Below are 25,499 nucleotides of genomic sequence, written 5' to 3' on the forward strand. Positions count from 1 at the left end.
TAATTATATATTATATATATTATATATATTAGAGACATGAGACATGAAACATTAGGCAAACTGGTTCATAGGAAGAGAGGACAGACCAGCTTAATGGGAGGACTGGATGGCAGACTAGTTCATGGGAAGGGAGGGCAGACCAGCTTAATGAGAGGACTGGATGGCAGAATGGTTCATGGGAAGAGAGGACAGACCAGCTTAATGGGAGGACTGGATGGCTCTGTGTAACCAGATGTGTCCCCAGCAGTCTAAGCCTATAGCAGCGTAGCTATAAAATGGTTCAGAGCTACCTGAACCAGCCCTAACTAAAAGCCCTGTCATAAAGGAAGGTCTTAAGTCTAGACTTAAATGTAGTTAGAGTGTCTGCCTCTTTGACCCATGGAGAGAGCTGGTTCCACAGTAAAGGAGCCCGGTAACTGGAGGCTCTACCTCCCAGTCTGTTTCTAGAGATACTGGGAGTCACTAACTAACAGCTGTCAATCATCACCTGACACCCTGGTCGTCATGGTTACATCTAAACGTAGCAACAGTGTTGAGTGAGTGTTGTTTTGTTTTGACAGCGTCTGTGGTCGCCGTCGGTCCGACTCCTCAGACCGCCGCCGTCAGAAGCCCCGCCCCCTCCTCCTTCCTAAGCCCCGCCCCCGCTGGCGGCGTCCTCCCTCGGAAAGGCGTATCCACGACGACGACGTTCAGGCTCCTCCCCCCCGGCGCCAAGGAGCCGATCTTCATCACCTGCCCCCCCCCCTCCTCCTCCTCCTCCCCCTCCCTCCCCCGCCGGCTGCTGAGGCTCGGAGGCCCCGCCCCCCTCGCCGGCGGCCCCGTCAAGCTCTTCGCGCTCTCGCCGTCGTCGTCCGCGGCTCAGGGGGCGGAGCTCGGCCTCGGCGTCAAGACGCTGGTTTTGTCCACGGTTGCTAAGAAACCTGCTGCTGCTGCCACGCCTCCTCAAACCCCGCCCACCTCCCAGAGCCCCGCCCACAAGGCCACGCCCCCTTTACCCCAGAGCCCCGCCCACAAGGCCACGCCCCCTTTATCGCAGAGCTCCGCCCACAAGGCCACGCCTCCTCAAACCCCGCCCACCTCCCAGAGCCTTGTCCTTAAGGCCATGACATCACAGAGCCCCGCCCACAAGGCCACGCCTCCTCAAACCCCGCCCACCTCCCAGAGTCTTGTCCTTAAGGCCACGCCCCCTTTATCACAGAGCCCCGCCCTCAAGGTCATGACATCACAGAGCTCCGCCCCCGTGGCCACGCCCCCAGAGCTGGCCCGTGACCTCGTCGACCTCGACATCGTCTGCATCGACGACGACGACGAGGAGACGGTGTCGGTGAAGACGGTGTCCGTGAGGTCGTTGTCGTCGTCGTCGTCGAGCGGCGAGACGGACAACTCCTCGGACTTCGATGACGAGTCGTCGCCGAGCGACGAAGAGACGGCGACGACGGGAGGCGGAGCCACGAAGCCGGCCATGAAGGTATGACATCACTTCCTGTTCCTCCTTCACAGTAAACATAGGCTGTATTCGAAACCGCATACTATGCTGCTTACACACATGAAGCTTCACTTTACATTCAGACTAACTAATGCTACTGATACAGCTGTTAGATTTAATCACTGAGACCAACATTTATCTCCTAGAAATAATTTAACCAGCCGGTAGTAAACCTCTAAAAACCTGCGGGTAAGTTAATTAGCGATGGTTTTCTCCCCCGGGATGAGGACGGAGGTTGGCCGGCCGAGCAGCTCTGCAGACCGGCTGCTGCCTCTGTGATGTCCCGGTCGCTGCAGAGCTTCACTTCTCTGGAAAACATCGGAGCAAACTTCTAAACAGCCGTCGTTTGGATAAACTGGCCGTAGATTTGGGATCTAAACAGTTACTTTCTCACATGAAAACATATTAAAACTTAATAAAGTTACATAATTACAGCGCTAGAGCGGGAAATAAAACAGCTTTTAGCCTGTTTTACAGCTGCCGCTGCCGTGAAATGCATTCTGGGAAACTCGTATACTGCATACTGTGTCGGTCTGCTGAAGTAGCAGACTGAATCCTACATTCAGTCTGCAGTATACAGTACATACTAACGCAGTATGTAGTAGGCAGTACGGTAGTATGCAGTTTCGAAAACACACATAGATATCTACACGTAGCTGCCTCCTCCTCTGACGCTGCTGCCCATGGGAACAGATCGTTGCCGCCGCCGCCATCTTGGGGGGGAGGAGTCTAACTTCTACTTCCTGTATCTACAGAGGCAGAGGTCTATCACTCAGCTACATAACTCACCTTAGCAGTTAGGGTTAAACTGATTTAATATGGCCTAGCACAGTTATATAGGTAGCCTCATCACCATGGCAACCACAAACTCCCAACTACCACAGCCTATAGCCTACACATACAGGCAACAAAGTAACAAACGATTAATATATGAACTAGCGGTATATGCACTAAATGTAACACATATCCACCCTATGATACGTTACGTTAGTTTCATTTATGTCAGATAACTCACCTACATCACATTCAACAAGTTACGTATATATATGTATGCACAGTGAAAGCCTCGTGCTGCTGCAGTCTGACGTGTCTCGTGTCTCCATGGCGACCGGCAGGTGCATTGGACGCTGCACAACGAGCAGGAGAGGGAGAGGAGGAGGAAGATGCAGCAGCTGTTCAACGGGCTGAGGTCAGAGGTCGGACTGGACCGCAAGACCTCCAAGGTCTCCACGCTCAACACGGTGAGAGCCTTCATCCTCATCATACTACTCCTCCTCTTCCTCTTCATCTTCATCATACTACTCCTCTTCCTCCTCCTCCTCTTCTTCTTCCTCTTCTTCTTCTTCTTCCTCCTCTTCCTCCTCCTCTATAACTGTTTGGTAACTAGTTATTGATGCATCAGTGAGCTGATAACGGTGGTTGAGGGGGCGGGGCTAACGGTGGTTGAGGGGGCGGGGCTAACGGTGGTTGAGGGGGCGGGGCTAACAGCAGTGTGGTTGTGGCTGCAGGCGGTCCGGCTGATCAAGGGTCTGAGGGAAACGGAGTCCGGTCTCCAGAGGAGGAAGAGGAGGCTGATGAAGAGGAGGGAGGAGTTCCTCTCCACCTTGGTCCCGTCCTCAGGTGAGTGTGTGGTCTGTCCTCTCTTCCCATGAACCAGTCTGCCATCCAGTCCTCCCATTAAGCTGGTCTGTCCTCTCTTCCTATAGTGTGATCACTAAAACCAGCTGTGTGTTCCAGGTTCTGGTCTGGAGGTTTTGGATCTGTCTGAAGAATCCACAGACGACTCTGATACCGAGGTGAGACATGAAACATGAAACATTAGAGACATTAAAGCAGAAGTCAGGTGAATGTTTGTGTTAATCTAAGTCTTAAATAGTTATATCTTCCGACAGCAATCACTTCTATAGAGTGTTTGGTCTGAAACACGGGTCTGTCAGTCACTCTGCTCTGCTCTGAGCCCAGGAGAAAACTTTCCTTGTATCCTACAACCTTTATCCAATGAGGAGAGAGAACGGCATAAAGGGGCAGTCCTCTCTGTGTGTGCAGCCAAGGGATGCGCCTGAATGTGGTGACGTAGGGACGAGGACTGTTATGGTGCGTTCAAGGCAACTCGTAACTTGTGTTTTTCCGACCTGTGAAGTGGTACCAGTTCGATCTGGTACGAGTTCACGGGTCAGAAGTTACGAGTGGCCGTTATAGTGACTTTCACCGGTAAAACAGGTCGGAAAAACACGAGTGGGTTGCCTGGAACGCTACAAAGTCGTAAGTTGTGACTTGAAGCTGTAATTTACAGTTTCAAAAGCCTGCCTGGAACGCAGCATTAGCCAAAACGACCGGATCACTTACTTCTGCTTTAACACATTAGAGACAGTAGAGATGAAGGACAGTAGTAGAGACGGGTGTGGACAGGTGTGGACGTGTGTGGACAGGTGAGATGACGTTTCTGTGTTTGCGTCAGGAGGGGGAGGAGCCATGCGTCGTTTCCGTGGAGACCAGTCACCGGGACGCGGCTCCGAGGAGGATGAAGATCAAAGAGTAAGAACCGACTGAAGCATCATCATCATCACCACCATCACCATCATCACCACCACCTCCATCTGTTTCCATGGAGACAGGATTGACTTGATGTGGTGAATGATTTCATTCTGCACGGTCACAGAGTTATTGATCAGAGCATCGGTCAGATTATTGATCAGATTATTGATCGGAGCAGAGTTGATGGAGCGGTCCGATGATGTCACACAACTACTTCCTGTTCAGATGACATCACCTGTGAGTGTCCAACCAGGTGTGTTTCTGTCCACAGCAGCAGCAGCAGCAGCTCAGAGACTCGGCGGCTTCAGCCTCGGCAACGGACCGAGGAGAAGAGACGGAACCAAAGGAAACACAAAGGTAAAGACCCAGGTGGAGCTCAGCTGTTAAAGGAGAATTACTGTTTTTTTTAACAACCTGGACCTTATTTCTAGTATAAAATCCGATCAACACTAGCCTATCAGAACTAAATCTTGGTGAAATGAAGGAGTTTCTCTGCAGATAATGTGTTATTTAGAGGCTGTATTCTGCTGCCCTGTAGACTCCATTATACGGATATACGCGCCTCTCGGCTGCAGCTCATTTCATCACAACCACTTGTAATGACACCAAAGTTATCTGGGGGAGGAAATGATCGGATTTTATGATAGAAATAAGGTCTAGGTTGTAAAAAACGGTAATTCTCCTTTAAGTTGAGAGTCAGTAGAATAGTAGGTGGAGCTCTGACCTGTAGCTGTGTCCATGCAGGTGTGCAGCAGAGTGACCTGAGGAAGCTGCAGCAGCAGGTGGCAACGCTCGAAGACACCTACAACGGGGGCGTGGCCTCTGTCTCTATGGCTGCAGGGGGCGTGGCCTCTGTCTCTACAGCTGCAGGGGGCGTGGCCTCTGTCTCTACAGCTGCAGGGGGCGTGGCCTCTGTCTCTACAGCTGCAGGGGGCGTGGCCTCTGTCTCTACAGCTGCAGGGGGCGTGGCCTCTGTCACTCTGTTAACAGAAGACGAAACCGATGAAGACGTCCAGATCGTGTCGTCATATTCGCTGCTGCCACAAGCTCCGCCCAGTCCTGATCCGGCCCCTCCCAGTCCCGTTTTGGCCCCGCCCACTCCTGTTCTGGCCCCTCCCAGTCCTGTTTTGGCCCCTCCCACTCCCATTCTGACTCCTCCCAGTCCTGTTTTGGCTCCTCCCACTCCCGTTCTGGCCCCGCCCCCAACCGCCTCGCCTGTGGAACAGCCTCAACAGATGCTGCAGGTGTCAAAGCCCCTCCCCCCTCCTGTTGCTCCATCCCATAATGCACCAGTGAAGCGGATGAGGACGATCCCCAACATCCTGTCCCGCAGCAGAACTCAAGCTGCTGCTCCCGTCCACACGGAGAGTGAGTACATATTGATTATTGATTGATCAGGTGAAACTCTGAAGAAGGTCTATAAAAATCTGTTTTATTTTTTTTACCAAATTCCGTTTTTTCTGTTAAATTTTTGGAAATTCTGTTTTTTTTGTGTTTTTAATGTTAATGAATAAAATGTTCACAAATGAAATAAAACTGACTTTACATTTATTGAGGGAACAAACAAACACTGCTCTATAAGGACTTAGAGCACCAACTAAATATTAATGCTACTGAGCTTTAAACTGGTTCCAGTAAAGTAAAGTAAATTATATTGGTTGAATAATAACGTCCTTGTTTCCACTTGGCTTTTAGACAGGGGGGGTCATCATGTGTCTTTACTCTTCCAGTCAACAGACTGTTGCAGAACTTACAAAACACCCAGATTTCCTTCTCCAGACAAACGTTTCTCTTAATTTTTAAACATTTTATTTATTTATTTTTGCATGAACATATCATTTAAGACACCATGAACAATCGTCATGACTGGGATGTGCAAAGGGGAGCTATGAAAGCCAAAAGGGCTTCTATGAAAACCTCACCCACATATTCAAAAACCAAATTAGTTACAAGTTAAAAACAAGAACACAGGGAATAATTAAACAATAATGAAAAATAAGTAGAAAAGTTTGTGATTGAACAGTAAATATAAGGAAGTAAGGTAAAATACACACATGAATGAATAATACAAAACGATAATGAATCTCAGCGTTTCAGTCGGTAGAACAGACAGAACAGAGTGGTAACTGTGACCTTTGACCTTCTGCAGGTGAAGCTCCGCCCCTCAGGGCTCTGCTGCCGACCGAGGTCCTGTCTCTGGTCGGTGCAGCGTTGCCGGGGCGACCGGTCATGACGCTCAGCCCTCTGGTCTCCGGGCCGACGGTGCTGCAGCCGAGCTCTGCTCCAGGTACGGACCAGAACCAGAACCAGAACTAGAACCAGAACCAAAGATATTCAATATATGGAAAGAAACTCCAAGGTTGTGTCCGAAACCCCTCCCTCATTCCCTCCTCCCTACTCACTATATAGTGAATTCAATATAGTGACTCACGGGTCAAATAAAAAACACTTTCTGACACTACTCCGCCGCACAGTTAATAACGTATTACGTTGTGTAATTAAAACATAACGGCCAGTGCAGGTACCATGGATACAGCCATGGTAACGGCCGGTGTAGAGGAGTAAAGCAATATATTAAGCGGTAATATATATATTGAAGCATCAAAGATGTTCAATCAAACCCACATAGTTTGAAACAACATTCAAAACACACACAGCCACTCACAACTAAGCATAAAGTCCGCTAGCTTAATGCTAACGTTAATGTAAAACACCATAGACGGGCTAACAGAAATTAGCCTCGCTATCCAGAGTCTGTGGTCAGTTTATAACGCTTGTTAGGAAATTTGCTGCGGCGTTTGTTGTGGGAGTCTGTGGAAGCCGCAACCAGACAACTCTGGCAGCTGGACACATTTATTGAGGCTTCTGCACTACTGCATTTATTTGGTAGCTACACCGGTCACTACTGCATTTATTTGGTAGCTACATCGGTCACTACTTCATTTATTTGGTAGCTACACCGGTCACTACTGCATTTATTTGGTAGCTACACCGGTCACTACTGCATTTATTTGGTAGCTACACCGGTCACTACTGCATTTATTTGGTAGCTACACTACTTCATTTATTTGGTAGCTACACCGGTCACTACTTCATTTATTTGGTAGCTACACTACTGCATTTATTTGGTAGCTGCACCGGTCACTACTTCATTTATTTGGTAGCTACACCGGTCACTACTGCATTTATTTGGTAGCTACACTACTTCATTTATTTGGTAGCTACACCGGTCACTACTTCATTTATTTGGTAGCTACACTACTGCATTTATTTGGTAGCTACACTACTGCATTTATTTGGTAGCTACACCGGTCACTACTGCATTTATTTGGTAGCTACACCGGTCACTACTTCATTTATTTGGTAGCTACACCGGTCACTACTGCATTTATTTGGTAGCTACACCGGTCACTACTTCATTTATTTGGTAGCTACACCGGTCACTACTGCATTTATTTGGTAGCTACACCGGTCACTACTGCATTTATTTGGTAGCTACACTACTGCATTTATTTGGTAGCTGCACCGGTCACTACTGCATTTATTTGGTAGCTACACTACTGTATTTATTTGGTAGCTGCACCGGTCACTACTGCATTTATTTAGATAGATAGATAGAGAATACTTTATTCATCCCTAGCAGGGAAATTCACGTTAGTCCAGTAGCTCATACAACAATGACAAAAAAGATGAACACAAAAATACATTTTAACAAGTGTTATATAAAACGATTTATTTGGTAGCTACACTACTTCATTTATTTGGTAGCTGCACCGGTCACTACTGCATTTATTTGGTAGCTACACCGGTCACTACTGCATTTATTTGGTAGCTACACCGGTCACTACTGCATTTATTTGGTAGCTACACCGGTCACTACTGCATTTATTTGGTAGCTGCACCGGTCACTACTGCATTTATTTGGTAGCTACACCGGTCACTACTGCATTTATTTGGTAGCTACACCGGTCACTACTGCATTTATTTGGTAGCTACACCGGTCACTACTTGCATTTATTTGGTAGCTACACCGGTCACTACTTCATTTATTTGGTAGCTACACCGGTCACTACTGCATTTATTTGGTAGCTACACCGGTCACTACTGCATTTATTTGGTAGCTACACCGGTCACTACTGCATTTATTTGGTAGCTACACCGGTCACTACTTGCATTTATTTGGTAGCTACACCGGTCACTACTGCATTTATTTGGTAGCTACACCGGTCACTACTGCATTTATTTGGTAGCTACACCGGTCACTACTTGCATTTATTTGGTAGCTACACCGGTCACTACTTCATTTATTTGGTAGCTACACTACTGCATTTATTTGGTAGCTACACTACTGCATTTATTTGGTAGCTGCACCGGTCACTACTTCATTTATTTGGTAGCTACACTACTGCATTTATTTGGTAGCTGCACCGGTCACTACTGCATTTATTTGGTAGCTACACCGGTCACTACTGCATTTATTTGGTAGCTACACCGGTCACTACTGCATTTATTTGGTAGCTACACTACTTCATTTATTTGGTAGCTACACCGGTCACTACTTCATTTATTTGGTAGCTACACTACTGCATTTATTTGGTAGCTACACTACTGCATTTATTTGGTAGCTACACCGGTCACTACTGCATTTATTTGGTAGCTACACCGGTCACTACTTCATTTATTTGGTAGCTACACCGGTCACTACTGCATTTATTTGGTAGCTACACCGGTCACTACTTCATTTATTTGGTAGCTACACCGGTCACTACTGCATTTATTTGGTAGCTACACCGGTCACTACTGCATTTATTTGGTAGCTACACTACTGCATTTATTTGGTAGCTGCACCGGTCACTACTGCATTTATTTGGTAGCTACACTACTGTATTTATTTGGTAGCTGCACCGGTCACTACTGCATTTATTTAGATAGATAGATAGAGAATACTTTATTCATCCCTAGCAGGGAAATTCACGTTAGTCCAGTAGCTCATACAACAATGACAAAAAAGATGAACACAAAAATACATTTTAACAAGTGTTATATAAAACGATTTATTTGGTAGCTACACTACTTCATTTATTTGGTAGCTGCACCGGTCACTACTGCATTTATTTGGTAGCTACACCGGTCACTACTGCATTTATTTGGTAGCTACACCGGTCACTACTGCATTTATTTGGTAGCTACACCGGTCACTACTGCATTTATTTGGTAGCTGCACCGGTCACTACTGCATTTATTTGGTAGCTACACCGGTCACTACTGCATTTATTTGGTAGCTACACCGGTCACTACTGCATTTATTTGGTAGCTACACCGGTCACTACTTGCATTTATTTGGTAGCTACACCGGTCACTACTTCATTTATTTGGTAGCTACACTACTGCATTTATTTGGTAGCTACACTACTGCATTTATTTGGTAGCTGCACCGGTCACTACTTCATTTATTTGGTAGCTACACCGGTCGCTACTGCATTTATTTGGTAGCTGCACCGGTCACTACTGCATTTATTTGGTAACTACATCGGTCACTACTGCATTTATTTGGAGTCCAACATTTACTTCAGTGACTGTGGGGAGAAAGGACAGACCATAATCGGTGTTCACGTTAAATTGTCCCATTGGAGTCAATACACTCCAGGCTGCCTCTGGTCTCCCTAAAGGGGCGTGGCCGAGCAGAAGCCTAGTGACATCATACAGGAAGCTGACTCCTCATTGGTTTAGAAACCGTCTTTGAGAACCGCTCGGCCTCAACGGGCTCTGCTTTTATTTTGAAAAGTATGTAACACTGGTGTCCTCTTCCTGTCGGTAGGCGTGGCCTCGGTCACCCTCAGCATCCCCAGTCTGGCCAATCAGCAGCTGCGCCTCGCCTCGCCTCGCCCCCCCCTCGGGAAGATCTTCACTGGCTCCGCCCCCTTCACCATCAGGAACCTATCAGGTAACGGCTCCTCGGCCGCGCGTTAAAGGAGCAGTGACGGTTTTTTACAACCTGGACCCGGTGGTTTCCTCCCCCGGATAGAACTCTGATGTTAGACATTAAAGGAATAGTTCACCAAAAAATGTAATCCAGTCATTAGTGACTCCCCCTCATGCTGATGAATACTCTGGAGTAGTTTTTTATTCCTCAAAGGTCATCTGGAGACCCGGGAGGCCGGTTCCTAGTCCAACCAAAACTTTATATGAGAGTAATAGGGCCAGACACAAAAAAACCTCCATAAAACTACACAACAACCCTTTAATATTCCTCCACACTGCTCGTCCACTGCAATCCAAGTGTCCTGAAGGGAGATAGTCCAGAGTTTACTGGAAACTACCTCATTTAGGACATTTTTACAGCCTCAACAGTCCTGTAGTGAATTATTAGAGTATTAGAATATTGTATTAAATGAGGTAGTTTCCAGTAAACTCTGGACTATCTCCCTTCATTACTCTCATATAAAGTGTTGGTTGGACTATGAACCGGCCTCCCGGGTCTCCAGATGACCTTTGAGGAATAAAAAACTACTCCGGAGTATTCATCAGCATCATGAGGGGGAGGCAACAATGACTGAATTTCATTTTTTGGTGAACTATTCCTTTAAGATCCATTCAGAGCAGCGTATATCTATATCTATAGAGTAGGAGTGACGTATTTCATATCATTCCATCACTCCTACTATCCAGGTTGTAAAAACCGTCACTGTTCCTTTAATCGTCAACGAGTTCGTTAACTAACGAGTTTTTATTTTTGGTTTTCAGCCTCGAACCTGAACCAGCTGCTGCACCTGGTTCCCCCGGCAACACAACAACAACAACAACCGGCCCCTCCCCCGGCGGAGGAGGAGGGTCTGTCGTCGCTCCTCAACGAGATCGTCTTCCTCAACCAGCGGACCGTCTCCACGGCGACAGCGGCGGCGGTGGTGACGGACGCTGCGGTGGGCGGGGCCGAAGAGCAGAGCCACGCCCACGCCTCCGACCGCACCGTTGCCATGGAGACGGAGGAGGAGGAGGAGGAGGAGGAGGAGGAGGAGGAAGAGGAGGAGGGGGCTAAAGACGGCAGCTTGGCTCCGCCCCCTCTGCTGCAGATGAAGGTGGGAGGAGCCAAAGTGGCGGCGGCGTTGCCCGGCAACAGCAGCGACGCATCCGCCGGCGTCGCCACGGCAACACGCGGAGGGGGCGGGGCCGCGGCGGAGGGGGGCGTGGCCTGGAGGCCGATGCCCCGGCTGGTGATGATGTCACAGCAGACTCAGGCTCCCATTGGCCGACTCGTTCCCTGATGAAACGCACGTTGGCGTGACGGCCCTGCTTGCTGTCGCCATGACGACCGGCCCAGCTGTCGCCGTGACGAGCGGCCCGACCTTCAGTTCGTCGTTCGTCTTAAATATTTATTTAGTTTTTTTCTGACTGAACTCTGCAGCAGCGGCGGCCGACCGGAGCAGCGGTTGCCAGGTAACCGTTACCGTGGCTCCTCAGTGTCACATGGTCACACGACGTAGTGCCTCCGACATCCAAAGACCTGTGTGTGTGTGTGTGTGTGTGTGTGAGTGTGTGAGTGTGTGTGTGTGTGTGTGTGTGTGTGTGTGTGTGTGTGTGTGTGTGTGTGTGTGTGTGTGTGTGAGTGAACGCTGCAACTCAGGGTTATTTTCACTATTGATCACCGACCGATCGATGATTGATTGGCGCCGCTCCTCGCTCCTCTGAGGGCGTGTTGATGGTTTTGGGGGCGGGGCTTCAGGTTTGGGGGCGGGGCTTCATGACGACACTACGACTACGACTCACCTGGACTCAGCTGCTCGCCGTTCACAGGTCGGCTGCGTTGCTGGTTTTCTTATATTTGTATTTTTTTACGTTTCGGTGTAAATATAAGTTGTGGAGCCGCGCGTTGCTGCTCCGGGAAGATTAATAAAGTTTGAAGAACCAAACTGACTCCGCCCCCTTTTTCCCTACATCCACTTTCCACCTTTATTTATATATCGCACATTTCTAAAACATAAAGGTTCAACAAAGTGCTGCACAGTGATTTACATACAAGACACAGAATGGGTTAGAAAAACGTAACGAGGATTAAAAATAAAGATAAAAAAATAATTTAAAACGAATAAAAAGGAATACTAACAAATTGTCCTTGAGTGGCGTGAAAGGCGCTTTCTAAATAAAATTTATTATTATTATTATTATTAAATAAAATAAACTGTTCAGGTTCTTTTTTGTCAGCCATGTTTCTGTTTCTGAGTCTCCTGGAGCAGAATGAATCAAACTGAATTCAACTTGAAAAATCTTTTCAAAATAAAAGTTTTCCTTGTTTTCTCCACCTCACCTGATTATAGGCATCACCATATAATAGGCTTCATGTTTCATGTTTCTGCTCATTAAATAAAAACATAATTGTTGTTGTCATTTTTATTATTAATATGATGTTTTTTATTATTATTATTATTATGTAGATTTAAAGGTAAAACATGAAGTGTTCATTGTGAAGCTGCAGTTTGTGTCTTTGCCGCTCGGTGTCGCTGCTGTTGAGTTGCGGTTGAGCTGCAGCGTGGCCCGGCAGCCGGAAGTCAGGTGGGTTCTGTCAAATTAAAAGTTTGGTATTTACCTGGAAAAGGAGGTTTTGTCCTTTAGAATAGAAATAGAATAGAATGTGTTTCTGTCATTTTACATGTGCAAAGAAATAAAAATGTCAAACCAGCTTCAGTCAAGGTCGTAAAAAACTATGAAGGGGCATAAAATAAAATAAAAAGTGTTAAAACAAACACACAACCATCCATTTTTTCATCTGCCAGTTGCACAACCCCATACTGCACCAACAGCTGTTTGTTTTATGAAGTGTGTTTATTGTTGTAGAGAAGTTTGATGTGTTACAGTCTGAAGCTGCTGTAAATACAGAGTAGGCTAAAGGGACCAAAGTCCAAAGTTTTTATTCTTGTTTCAGAAATAAAACCATAAATAAAGTCTTCATTTGCAGTAAAAATAGATTGTGTAGTAGGCCTATCTAAAATGCTGTAGTTTATTTGTTTATTATACAGATCCCCATTAGCTGCAGCAAAGCCACAGCTTCTTCCTGGGGTCCAACAGTATCAAATATACAGTTGAAAACACAAAACATAAACATTATAAAAATTAAAAACAAAAAAACAAGTGAGAGATATGCTTCACCTAACAAAACAAAAACAGAGTAAGTGTTTACATTTCTTAACTGTGCTTCATTCATTCTTCGTTATATTATTAATTGTTCACATACTAATCCTGTTACCCACATTTCTACATATCATATATGTATACTGTACATCATTACACATCACACATCATACTTGTATATACATTCATTCTACAGAATATACATTATAATAACATATCATATATCCATCGAAATATAGCTACTCCATATATAAATAGAAGGCCTGTTCACATTTATTCTACAGGATTTAAACTTGTAGCCTAACTGTGTACGTCAGTAAAACTACAGACATCAGACTGTTGGCAGCTGAAACTACCAACGGTGTTTTTTTTCTCTCAGTGTTTCTTCCTCTAAATCTAAAAACTCGTTAAAACATCAAAACAACAAAGACACGCTGTCACGTGCTCTCAGTTAGATTCAAATTGGGACTGCGGCTGAAATTTAGTCCGGCACTAAAGTCCGGCACATTTACACTAATGCTTAATGCGTCAGTGTTGATGAATGTGCACTGACCCAATTCAATAAATAAAGAAATGAAATGAAATGAAATAGAAACCCAAAGTTTTCAAACAGCTTCATAGTTTTTGTTTTTGTTTTATTGTGAAAAGCCGAACCGGAAGTGTTGGTGATGTTGCCGCACGCGGTGTTGACGCTGGCGGTGCGTAAAGGCTCAGTCCGCTCAGTCCGCTCAGTCCGCTGCGTCTCTCGGTTCTTCGCCGCGGCGGAGGAATAAAAACGATGCGGAGCGGCGGCGGCGGCGGAACCGCAGCCCGTGACCCGGATCAGTCCAGAACCAGAACCAGGACCAGGACCAGGGACCAGCAGGCGGCATGACCACAGCAGCGGCGGAGAGAGCGACAGACAGACTGATCCTAGTAGCTAGTAGCCCGGTGGTAGCCCGGTGGTAGCCCGGTGGTAGCCCGGTGGTAGCCCGGTGGTAGCCCGGTGGTAGCCCGCAGCTAACGGCGCGATGACCGCGGAGGGAAGCGGCGGCGGCGGCGGCAGCAGCGGCACCATCCGCAGCCGCATCAAGAACCTGCTGCGCTCCCCGTCCATCAAGCTGCGGAGGCGAAGCGGCGCGGCGCGGCACAAGGACGAACTCAGCGGCAAGGTGCGGTGCGGTGCGGTGCATGCGTCAAACTATAATAATATAGGAATCAATAATAGAGGGGTTATATACATCTGGAATAATTGTCCTGAAAATATTAAATGATGCTGTACTCTAGTCAGCTTTAAAAAACTTTATAAGAACAACATCATTTCTCGTTACAGTATGGAAAATTAAGTTCAATGATTTTGTACTATTTGGGGTTATGCGCTGTGTACAATTCTTTATTTTGTTGTGATCAGAAATTTAAGTGTACTGATTAATTTGAAATGTCTGTGATCTGATCCTTTTGTATTAATGCACATATATATATATATTTTTTTATTTTATTTTAATTTTTTAAGGTAAAAGAGGTAGGGGTATATAAGCTTTGGATTCAACTTACACCCTTTCGGTTATATAAGCTTGATATATACCGAAATAAATACATTCATTCATTCATAATCAGTGATAATGATCATCTTCATTGATCTGAGCCGCGTTGGTTCATTGTGTCGCTTAATAACAGTGATGACGTCACTCACCTTCAGAGTAAAAGTCCTCACTAATGACAGGTGTGTAGCCTATCCCACACCGGGATCATCCCTATGTTCCCGCTTTGTAACTATGAGACCGGGAACAACATTCCCTATGCAATCTTTGGTCCCATACCTGGAAGTGGAGTTGTGAGTGACTTGGTATATTTTTGCCTATTTCTGTGTGAGAAGTTGAGTTGTGACTTGGAGTGAGAAGTGTAGGCTAATTGTCCCATTGGTTGGGTTTAAGCAATGAAGAAAGGAGTTGGTTAAAAGTTTAGTAAAAAGACCAGGGGCCTCATTTATCAAAGAGGGTGTAAAACTGCTACTAAATATTTGTACGGCGAAAAGACGAAAATGGCGTACACCCTAAATATTTACACCTTTTTCAGATCAATCAAACTGTGCGTACGCACAACTCTCCGCAATAAATCACACAGGACTCAAGAATGGTGCACACGTGAACACACCTCTTACTCCGCCCCCGGAACGCCTATATACAACTATATATGGTCAGCACGTGCATATTTAATTAGCCATGTGCTCTCTGTGGCGCAGCAACTTTTTTGACAACAAAGTGACAACAAAGTGACAACGGAGACAACGGGCGGAGGACGGGGGAAAGAAGCGGAACTTCTCCGCTTCTCCGAAAGCAGATACACGGGCAATAAATCAGTCAGAAAAATGATCTTGCACTTTAATAAGCTACAATAAAAACAAAAACCTCCCAAATCTCAACAAAAGGGAGCAGAAAGAAGAAGAATCTTATGTAATCTGCCTGTTTATCCCAGAATTTTTTTTTTTTTTTTTTTTACCTAGATGTTAAAACAATGTAGGAAGCAGGACGATAGTTACCATTATTTTGCATGCCTTTCTACACAGTTACAGCTCTACTGGACTCGGTTTAGGTCATTTTCCATTAGGCTACAGCTGAGTCCTTCACAGTTCCTTCTCAGAGCCGCGTTGTCTAGCTCCATTCTCTCCTCTCGTCAGCTCCAAACACACGTGCACCTCGTTAACTCAGGTGACAGAGTAATAACAGTCTCAGTAGCTGCAGATCAGTGTGCGCTGCTGCCGGTGTGTTTTTAAACTTGGATGGTTTGATCCTTGTCGGACGTCACACAGCCTAATCAAAAAAGCAAAATCAACCTCAATCCGCTCTGTTTATCAATTAACATAGAGCCTAGTGTTATTATAGAGCGGGTTGGATTGCCAGCATCAACGGTCCACCACTACCACAATTACTTCATAAAATCCTACTGTCTCTTCTAAATGTACTCCGCTCCTCTCTCCCTCTCACACTGCAGTTCTCTGACTCAGCAACGGTGTCGCCAATTCCTCCTGTTCCTCAAAAAAGGCGTACGCCAGGGTCAAAATGGGTGTAAATGTCCGCACTTTTCCCCGTCAGGTTTTGGCTTGATAGATCCCAAATTTGGCGGAGAAAAGTGCGTACGCACAAAACGAGGGGAAAATGGCGTAAAAAAAGGTGTATCCACAATGATAAATGAGGCCCCTGGTAGAGACTAGACAGGCCAGATAGAGAGAGAGTCCATCAACCAGCAACAGCGGGGAACATGGGGCCCTTTTTGGTAAAAAAAAAAAAAGGGAACATAGGGCCCTTTTTGGTAACAACAGGGGGAACATAGGGCCCTTTTTGGTAACAACTGGGAACATAGGGCCATTTTTGGTAACAACGGGGAACATAGGGCCCTTTTTGGTAAAAACGGGGAACATAGGGCCCTTTTTGGTAACAACTGGGAACATAGGGCCCTTTTTGGTAACAACGGGGAACATAGGGCCCTTTTTGGTAAAAACGGGGAACATAGGGCCCTTTTTGGTAACAACGGGGAACATAGGGCCCTTTTTGGTAACAACGGGGAACATAGGGCCCTTTTTGGTAACAACGGGGAACATAGGGCCCTTTTTGGTAACAACAGGGGGAACGTAGGGCCCTTTTTCAGAAAAAGGAAACACAGGCACGACACCTGCATGGGTCCTCCTCACCTGTGTCTTCTACTGTCCTCCATGACCTCTATTGTCCACCACCGTCCACTACTGTCTTCTACCGTCCTCTACTGTTTCCTACTGTCCACTATCACACTATACTGTCTTCTACTGTCCACTATCACACTCAACCGTCCTCTACTGTTCTCTTCTGTCTTCTACTGTCTCATCGTTTGTCTCACTAACTGTGGAGGATCAAACTTGAGACCAACTGAGGGAAGTCTTTAAACCAGCAGGTGATTGACAGGTGATCGATCACCTATTGATTGCTGATCGATCAGCTGACTCACTCACTGGTCGATCGGCTTCAGGTGAAACCAGATCAGAGACCGAGTCCTGGTCTGGTCTGTCCGGTCCGTCCTGTCTGGTCACATGACTGTTGGTGTTCAAGAGTAAACATGGTGAACACACACAGACACACACTGACACACACACACACCAACACACACACACCTACAACCCCCTGCTGCTGACGACGATGATGATGTTGTTGATGCTGATGTTGGGGATCGATGTGGTTGCACTTCACCTGAAATCTGTCTTTTGTTGAATTATTGTGTTAGTTTTTATCTATTGAGGTGTTGTATGTATGTTTTTATGTTTTTATGTTTTTAACCTAGACTGCAACCAAACTGCCCAAGTTGGGACAAATAAACTACTTGACTTGACTTGTTGATCAGCTGATCACAGTCACCAACCAGAGCTGCAGAACATAGAATCAGTTCTGTGGTGAAACGACAGAGAACATGAATAGAGTTTAATAGAGAGAGAGAGAGAGTCATGTGAGACGAGTCACACACACACACACACACACACACACACACACACACACACACACACACACACACAGACACACACACACACACACTCAGCACAGACTCAGTGTTGTGTGATGTCGTTAGCTTAGCGTTAGCAGCACTGAGCCGCAGCGAGACGACTGAACCGTCTGATTGGATGGGCGACGTCGGCATGGAGCAGGAAGTGTGTGTGTGTGTGTGTGTGTGTGTGTGTGTGTGTGTGTCTGTCTGTGTGTTACTTCACCACACTGACCTCTGACCTCTGACCTTTAGGTGACCCTGGAGAAGGTTCTGGGCATCACGGCGCCGGGGAACCGAGCGCTGGCCTGTGACGCGCGGACCGGACTGCTGGCCTACCCCGCTGGGTGAGACACACAACCACAGACACACAACCACAGACACACAACAACATCTAGAGACACACAACAACATGAGTAGAGCTTTAGAGGGATAGTTCAACATTTAGTCAAATTGGCCCAATCCTCATGGGATTTCTTGGTTTCCCTCATCATCAAACTCATCAAATACACAATCCAACAACTCCACAACGCTCTGGTGGACAAGTTGTGAGCTGCACATTCACCACGCTATGAGATAATAACACAACGTTACCACACAGAGTTGTTTTAGAGGGAAATACAGAGACTGTTGATGAAAAACTGTCCCTGAAGGCAACGTGCATCAGCAGTTTTACATGAATTTCCCTCTAAAACAACTCTGTGTGGTAACGTTGTGTTATTATCTCATAGCGTGGTGAATGTGCAGCTCACAACTTGTCCACCAGAGCGTTGTGGAGTTGTTGGATTGTGTATTTGATGAGTTTGATGATGAGGGAAACCAAGAAATCCCATAATGAGCCTCCGTAGCGTAGCTCTGAGCAGCTCACGGCTCTGCTCCACCGTTCTAAAAACAGCTTGCACCGACAATTAAAGGTAACAAACCTACTGCTATGACTATAGGGATTATGGCAATGGGCCAGTTTGACTAAATGTTGAACTCTCCCTTTAAGCCTTCAGAGTGGTCCTTATCTCAGGTTGTTGTGTTATCTTGGAGCTTCGACTCCTCTGGTCTGAACAGCTGCAGTTGAACAGATTCAGATTAAAGTGAAGTGAAGGTTCAACTCAGTGAAAACAAACCAGGTGTTTGTGAACACGGAGATTAGAGACATGTGGTGTGTGTGTGTGTGTGTGTGTGTGTGTGTGTGTGTGTGTGTGTGTGTGTGTGTGTGTGTGTGTGTGTGTGTGTGTGTGTGTGTGTGTGTGTGTGTGTGTGTGTGTGTGTGTGTGCGGTGTGTGTGTGTGTGTGTGTTCACAGTCGGTGTGTTTGTCTTCACCCTGAGAAGAAGGACGGTGAAGCTAACGACATGATCCGATTATCAGATTAAAGAGACACACACACTCTGTCACACACAACTCATTTAGTTCTTGAAGCTCAGGTCTCTGAGTGGCTAACAGAACTATTATACAAGTTTTGTCAAACTTTATGTTTAGATATGTAAATGAGGTCATATCTAATTAATTATGCGCTAATTTGCATATTTCCAGAACATAAACCTGAACAATGGATGAAGCTACTTTGTTTTATTTAGTTGACACATTAGAGTCTTTAGTTTTTCCAGAGGAGGATTGTGGATATCTCTTTTTATCACTCTGTAAATGAGAAAATACTGTCACCAGCCCTTTAAAACATCTAATGTCTCTATGTTTTTAGTAATAAAATGTTGTATAAATGAGGCTGTGAATGATATATCAACAATCCCCTCTGTAAAAACCTTCAGGATATAGAAAGGGATCAAAGTGGAAGGTTTGGTGTCTGTAAGTGCTGCTGAAGTGGAGATTTCTAGAGAGGAGTCAAGGCCTGAAAAACTCTTTCTGAGGAAACGGCCTTTAAAGACTTGGACTGTAAAACTACACAGATTGTTATTGTCAATCGTACTTTTAGGATTGGTTGTGGATATGGAGGAAGTGACATCATTGTTCAGGAGAGAGAGCTTTACAATGACACCTGACATGACACGGCTCAGACTAACTCCTGGTGAGTTTAGGAGAGATGAAATGAAGTTAAAAAAACAACTGTATTTTCTACCGTTTCTGTAGCCTATAAATCTCTCTGCCCCCTAGCAGCAGCAGCAGCAGATCTCTTTGCTCCGTAGGTCTAGAAACAAGCCATAGGAACTTTTTGAGTCTGGAACACCGTTTGTGTTGACCAATCACAGCGCTCTATCTGTTTAGAGAGTCGTTGGGCGGCTTAACGCCATGACGACATGACAAGAAGATAGATGGCTTTGGCAAAGGAATCGTTTGAATCGGCGTTGGCATCAACTTTGAAAGAATTAAACTTGTCATTTTCTTTAAAAGTTGAGCCAGAAACTGCACTGAAGTCATTCATTAGAAGAAGGATGTAAAGTTTAATCTACGACGTCATCCTGCTCTTTGCTCTGATTGGTCGTAGCGCTACCCTATTGGTGCAGAGGCAGTTTGACAGACAGCCTTCATCCCGCCCCCTGGATTGAGCCGAGGTCTACCGCTCGTTGCCACACTAGACATGTTCATGATGTAGTCTGGATGGTCAGGCTACACTTTCTCTCCTCTGGTCTGAGATGTTAAAGACACAAAACTTCCCAAAATCTCAATATTGATCAGTGCACAAAAACATCATATTTTTGCCTGTAGTGGCTGGTGTAAACTGGTTCTGGTCTAAACTGGTTCTGGTCTAAACTGGTTGTGAGAGTCTGGTAGTTTGAAGTTTCTGTTGGATCCTGATTGGAGGTGGAGCTGTGATGTCACACATGATGTCACTCAGAATGTCAGGAAACAACCACAGTAACCACAGTAACCACAGTAACCACAGTAACCATAGTAACCACAGTAACCACAGTAACCATAGTAACCACAGTAACCACAGTAACCACAGTAACCACAGTAACTCATTCACACCGACACCACCGGGTCAGAAACTCCGAGCTCTCACCATCAGAAACCTGTTGCCACGGAGACGAGGCGTCATGTGGGCCGGCGGTGACGAGATCAGAGGTCAGAGGTCAGAGGCTCCGAGTCCAGAGGCATGATGGGAATGTCAGGAGGGGGCGAGCTGAGCCGCCCAATCAGCTGGCAGCCTGAGGTGGTGCTGGCTGCTGATTGGACGGTCGGTGTTCGGATCAGAAGATTCAGATTCACTTCATGCATGAAGAGACAGAGAGACAGGAAGTGGGTCAGTGGAGCGACTGTGTGTGTGTGTGTGTGTGTGTGTGTGTGTGTGTGTGGGGGGGGGGGGGGGGGGGGTGGAGTTAGGTTAATGTAGAGACAGAGGGGGGTGAGGGGGGATGGGGGGCGTCGTAACAACAGAGTCTGGAATGTGACATTTCAGTCCCAGAGGAAAAAGGAGCAGAACAATGAGACGGATCATTCAGGTCTAACTGCTGAAGGGGGGGGGGGGTCGCAAAGTGGCGCAAATTTTCCAGTAAATTTCTGGTAAATTTCCAGAAATCTTCCATGGGAAGTTAAAGGGACAACGAGGAGTTTTGTCAAAGTGAAGTGTTTCCACACTACATCTATGAGCCTCCGCACCGTGAAATTCTTTGACCGGTGCAAGACAGACTCATGTTTTCATTCATCAAGAATTAAAGTCAGAGGTTGGAAGACGATCACATACCGTCGTAGTTCCCACCATAAACGGAGATTCGGCGGCGTTATTCTCATGACTCGCCACGAAACCGAAAGTAAAGAAACGCTGGTCGGCTCGCCCAGCATTTCCACCACCACTAATAATAACAAAATAACCATAGAGACAAAACCATAGATTTATCTAAAATGGACCATTAACAAGTGGTGACGGAGATTCATCCACATTAATATCAGACTTTTTTATTGTCGCAGAATTATTCGTTCTGCCGATGGAGAAACTCCTCGTTGCCCCTTTAAACAAACTGTATCATATCCAAACATAAATGTAAATATTTAGTTTTGTCATAAGCAGACATCCATGCAAAATAACACAATTAAAAAACATGACATTTCAATAGATTGTAATTCTTGTCTGAACAATCAATTATTTTACTGAACAACAAAAATCAAAAAGTAAAATGCAATTTTCCCCAACTATATTTAAGTTCCCTATTATGGGCCAACCTTCAATTTTGTAAATTTCAGATTTATTCCCATTTATTCCCGTCAATTCCCATGGAAAGTTTCCAACTTTGAAAATGCCTGGAATTTTGCAACCCTAACCTGGACACACACACATGCTGCTGTGTGTGTTTGTGTTTGTGTTGAGTCAGACGCTCAGATGTCGGAGTGTCCCTGAACACATCATCATGTTTTACAGCAGAAACTGATAAAGACGGAGGAGGAGGAGGAGGAGGAGGAGGGTTATCGCTGTGTGTGTGTGTGTGTGTGTGTGTGTGTGTGTGTGTGTGTGTGTGTGTGTGTGTGTGTGTGTGTGTGTGTGTGTGTGTGTGTGTGTGTGTGTGTGTGTGTGTGTGTTTTCAGGAGGAAGAATATAATTGGCTGCTGACTCAGTTGTGGTTCATCACTTATCACTGAGTGTTTATCACACACGCAGTCTGACTGATGACTCAACCAGGGATTAGACGTGTGTACGTGTGTGTGTGTGTGTGTGTGTGTGTGTGTGTGTGTGTGTGTGTGTGTGTGTGTGTACGGTGGCCTGGAGGCTCCTCTACTTCAGTCTGGATGCTTAGTGACTAATAATAGCAGTAGCCTATGTTCTATACAGTCCACTCATAGTTTCCCATAATGCACTGTGTGAAAAGTAGTGGACAACCTATGGTCACAAAGCAAGTGATATATCTCCCTATCCCATAATGCATTGTGATCACAGATCGTGGTTCTGACAAGGGGGGAGTTGTGGGTTTTACAAGTGAAGACAACTTCCTTGTTCATAAAGCTGCAGTTCTCCGTCCGGCCACTAGGGGCTGGGACCAGAAGGGAGCAACTCTCCATAGACCTCCATGTTAAAATCACCGACTTTACAGCTTAAAAACACATCTTTACAGCCTGGTACATTTTGTTTTTTTGGTCTCTACCGATAGTTTCTACCTCCGTCAACACTGTGGGGGGGGGGGGGTGAATATTTTCTTTCTACAGTCTATGGGTTGTGATCACGCTCGACATTGATCTGCAACGTTTTAATTATGCGACGTAAAAACGTAATTAACTGTCGTGTCTGAAGGTGTGTTTACATTTGACCTCTATAGAATTCACTATATAGAATTCAGCATGTAGCCTACAGCAGCGGCTCAGAGCCCAGAACAATGTCCCTTCAGGGCAATAAAGTAGAATCCAGTCCAATATAGATCCACTACAGTCCTCTATGTAGAATGAATGTGTAATGAGTGAGTTCAGACTCAGAGTTTCTCAGCTCAGTGTCAGTGAACAAACTTCAGATCCTGAAGTTCTGGTTCCACCACTTCCTGGAAAACCTGTCTACACACACACACACACACACACACACACACACACACACACACACACACACTCTGCTGTATAAACAGTGAGCAGCAGTTCTAATGAGTCTCTGTTTGGTGACTCTGTTTAGCAGACCTGAACCACTTCAGACTCAGACTCAGACTCAGGTCCTGGTCTAGTTCTGGTCTAGTTCTGGTCTAGTTCTGGACCTGGTCTAGGTCTAGTTCTGGACCTGGTCTAGTTCTGGTCTAGTTCTGGACCTGGTCTAGTTCTGGTCTAGTTCTGGTCCTGGTCTGGTCCTGTATTACTTTCAGTCAGATTTCCATCAGAATAAAAGCGTGAATGTTTCTAACCTCAGTGAACTCCTTCAGAATAAAAGCGTGAATGTTTCTAACCTCAGTGAACTCCTTCAGAATAAAAGCGTGAATGTTTCTAACCTCAGTGAACTCCTTCAGAATAAAAGCGTGAATGTTTCTAACCTCAGTGAACTCCTTCAGAATAAAAGCGTGAATGTTTCTAACCTCAGTGAACTCCTTCAGAATAAAAGCATGAACTGTTTCTAAACCTTAGTGAACTCGTTGCAGGTGTGTCGTCGTCCTGCTGAACCCACGGAAGAACAAACAGCAGTTCATCTTCAACAGCTCCAGGTAAAACAAACCAAACCCCATGCAGCAGCCAATCAGCTGCCGGCTCAGCTCCACACACAGTCACATGACCGTGTTCACTACAGCTCCCATGATTCATAGCGGTGTGATGTCATGTGTTTACAGGAAGGCCATCACCACGTTGGCCTTTTCTCCAGATGGAAAATACGTGGTGACAGGAGAGGTGAGTCAGCTGATCGACTAGCAACCGATATAATTCACCATATAGAATTCACCATATAGAATTTGCTATATAGAATTCACCATATAGAATTCACCATATAGAATTCAGCATATAGAATTTGCTATATAGAATTCACCATATAGAATTCACCATATAGAATTCAGCATATAGAATTTGCTATATAGAATTCACCATATAGAATTCACCATATAGAATTTGCTATATAGAATTCACCATATAGAATTCACCATATAGAATTCGCCATATAGAATTTGCCATATAGAATTCGCCACATAGAATTCGCCATAAAGAATTTGCCATATAGAATTCACCATATAGAATTCACCATATAGAATTCACTATATATTCCTCTATATAGAATTCACTATATAGAGTTCGCCATATAGAATTCGCCATATAGAATTCGCTATATAGAATTCGCCATATATAATTCACCATATAGAATTCGCTATATAGAATTCACCATATAGAATTCGCTATATAGAATTCACCATATAGAATTCGCTATATAGAATTCGCCATATAGAATTTGCCTTATAGAATTCGCCACATAGAATTTGCCACATAGAATTCGCCATATAGAATTCACTATATATTCCTCTATATAGAATTCGCCATATAGAATTCACCATATAGAATTCGCTATATAGAATTCGCCATATAGAATTCGCTATATAGAATTCACTATATATTCCTCTATATAGAATTCGCTATATAGAATTCGCCATATAGAATTCTCCATATAGAATTTGCCTTATAGCATTCGCCACATAGAATTCGCCACATAGAATTCGCCACATAGAATTCGCCATATAGAATTCACTATATATTCCTCTATATAGAATTCGCTATATAGAATTCGCCATATAGAATTTGCCTTATAGAATTTGCCACATAGAATTTGCCACATAGAATTCGCCATATAGAATTCACTATATATTCCTCTATATAGAATTCACCATATAGAATTCGCCATATAGAATTCACCATATAGAATTCGCTATATAGAATTCGCCATATAGAATTCGCTATATAGAATTCACTATATATTCCTCTATATAGAATTCGCTATATAGAATTCGCCATATAGAATTCTCCATATAGAATTTGCCTTATAGCATTCGCCACATAGAATTCGCCACATAGAATTCGCCATATAGAATTCACTATATATTCCTCTATATAGAATTCGCCATATAGAATTCGCCATATAGAATTCACCATATAGAATTCGCCATATAGAATTCGCTATATAGAATTCGCCATATAGAATTCACCATATAGAATTCGCTATATAGAATTCGCCATATAGAATTCGCTATATAGAATTCACCATATAGAATTCACCATATAGAATTTGCTATATAGAATTCACTATATAGAATTCACTATATAGAATCCACTATATATTCCTCTATATAGAATTCACTATATAGAATTCACCATATAGAATTCGCCATATAGAATTCACTATATATTCCTCTATATAGAATTCACTATATAGAATTCGCCATATAGAATTCGCCATATAGAATTCGCCATATAGAATTCACCATATAGAATTCACTATATAGAATTCACTATATAGAATTCACCATATAGAATTCACTATATATTCC

The 25,499-nt window shown here is 44.8% G+C and overlaps 2 protein-coding genes across 8 annotated transcripts in view; both read left to right on the forward strand.

The window, feature by feature from the left end:
* Positions 1-11,915, forward strand: part of mgaa (MAX dimerization protein MGA a) — a 37,211-nt gene extending 25,296 nt beyond the window's left edge. For 3 of the 7 annotated variants that reach the window (XM_083998699.1, XM_083998700.1, XM_083998701.1), the window contains exons 16-25: positions 561-1,468; positions 2,602-2,727; positions 2,995-3,106; positions 3,224-3,282; positions 3,945-4,021; positions 4,293-4,378; positions 4,766-5,389; positions 6,171-6,308; positions 9,840-9,965; positions 10,766-11,915. In XM_083998699.1, coding sequence (XP_083854825.1) covers positions 561-1,468; positions 2,602-2,727; positions 2,995-3,106; positions 3,224-3,282; positions 3,945-4,021; positions 4,293-4,378; positions 4,766-5,389; positions 6,171-6,308; positions 9,840-9,965; positions 10,766-11,283 — 2,774 coding nt within the window. In that variant the 3' untranslated portion in view covers positions 11,284-11,915. Of the gene's footprint in view, positions 1-560; positions 1,469-2,601; positions 2,728-2,994; positions 3,107-3,223; positions 3,283-3,944; positions 4,117-4,292; positions 4,379-4,751; positions 5,390-6,170; positions 6,309-9,839; positions 9,966-10,765 lie in introns of those variants that run through there. The other 4 variants (XM_083998702.1, XM_083998703.1, XM_083998704.1 and 1 more) reach the window with 4 other exon arrangements.
* Positions 11,916-14,154: 2,239 nt separating this feature from the next.
* The window catches only part of mapkbp1 (mitogen-activated protein kinase binding protein 1), a gene marked incomplete at its 5' end in the record, with an annotated part of 35,849 nt that continues 24,504 nt past the window's right edge, over positions 14,155-25,499 (forward strand). The window contains 4 exons of the mRNA XM_083998488.1: positions 14,155-14,295; positions 17,882-17,973; positions 23,616-23,678; positions 23,802-23,859. Of these exons, the coding sequence (XP_083854614.1) occupies positions 14,155-14,295; positions 17,882-17,973; positions 23,616-23,678; positions 23,802-23,859 (354 nt within the window). The remainder of the gene's footprint in view (positions 14,296-17,881; positions 17,974-23,615; positions 23,679-23,801; positions 23,860-25,499) is intronic.

The sequence above is a fragment of the Trachurus trachurus genome, assembly GCF_905171665.1.
Source record: "Trachurus trachurus genome assembly, chromosome: 22".
Taxonomy (NCBI): Eukaryota; Metazoa; Chordata; class Actinopteri; order Carangiformes; family Carangidae; genus Trachurus; species Trachurus trachurus.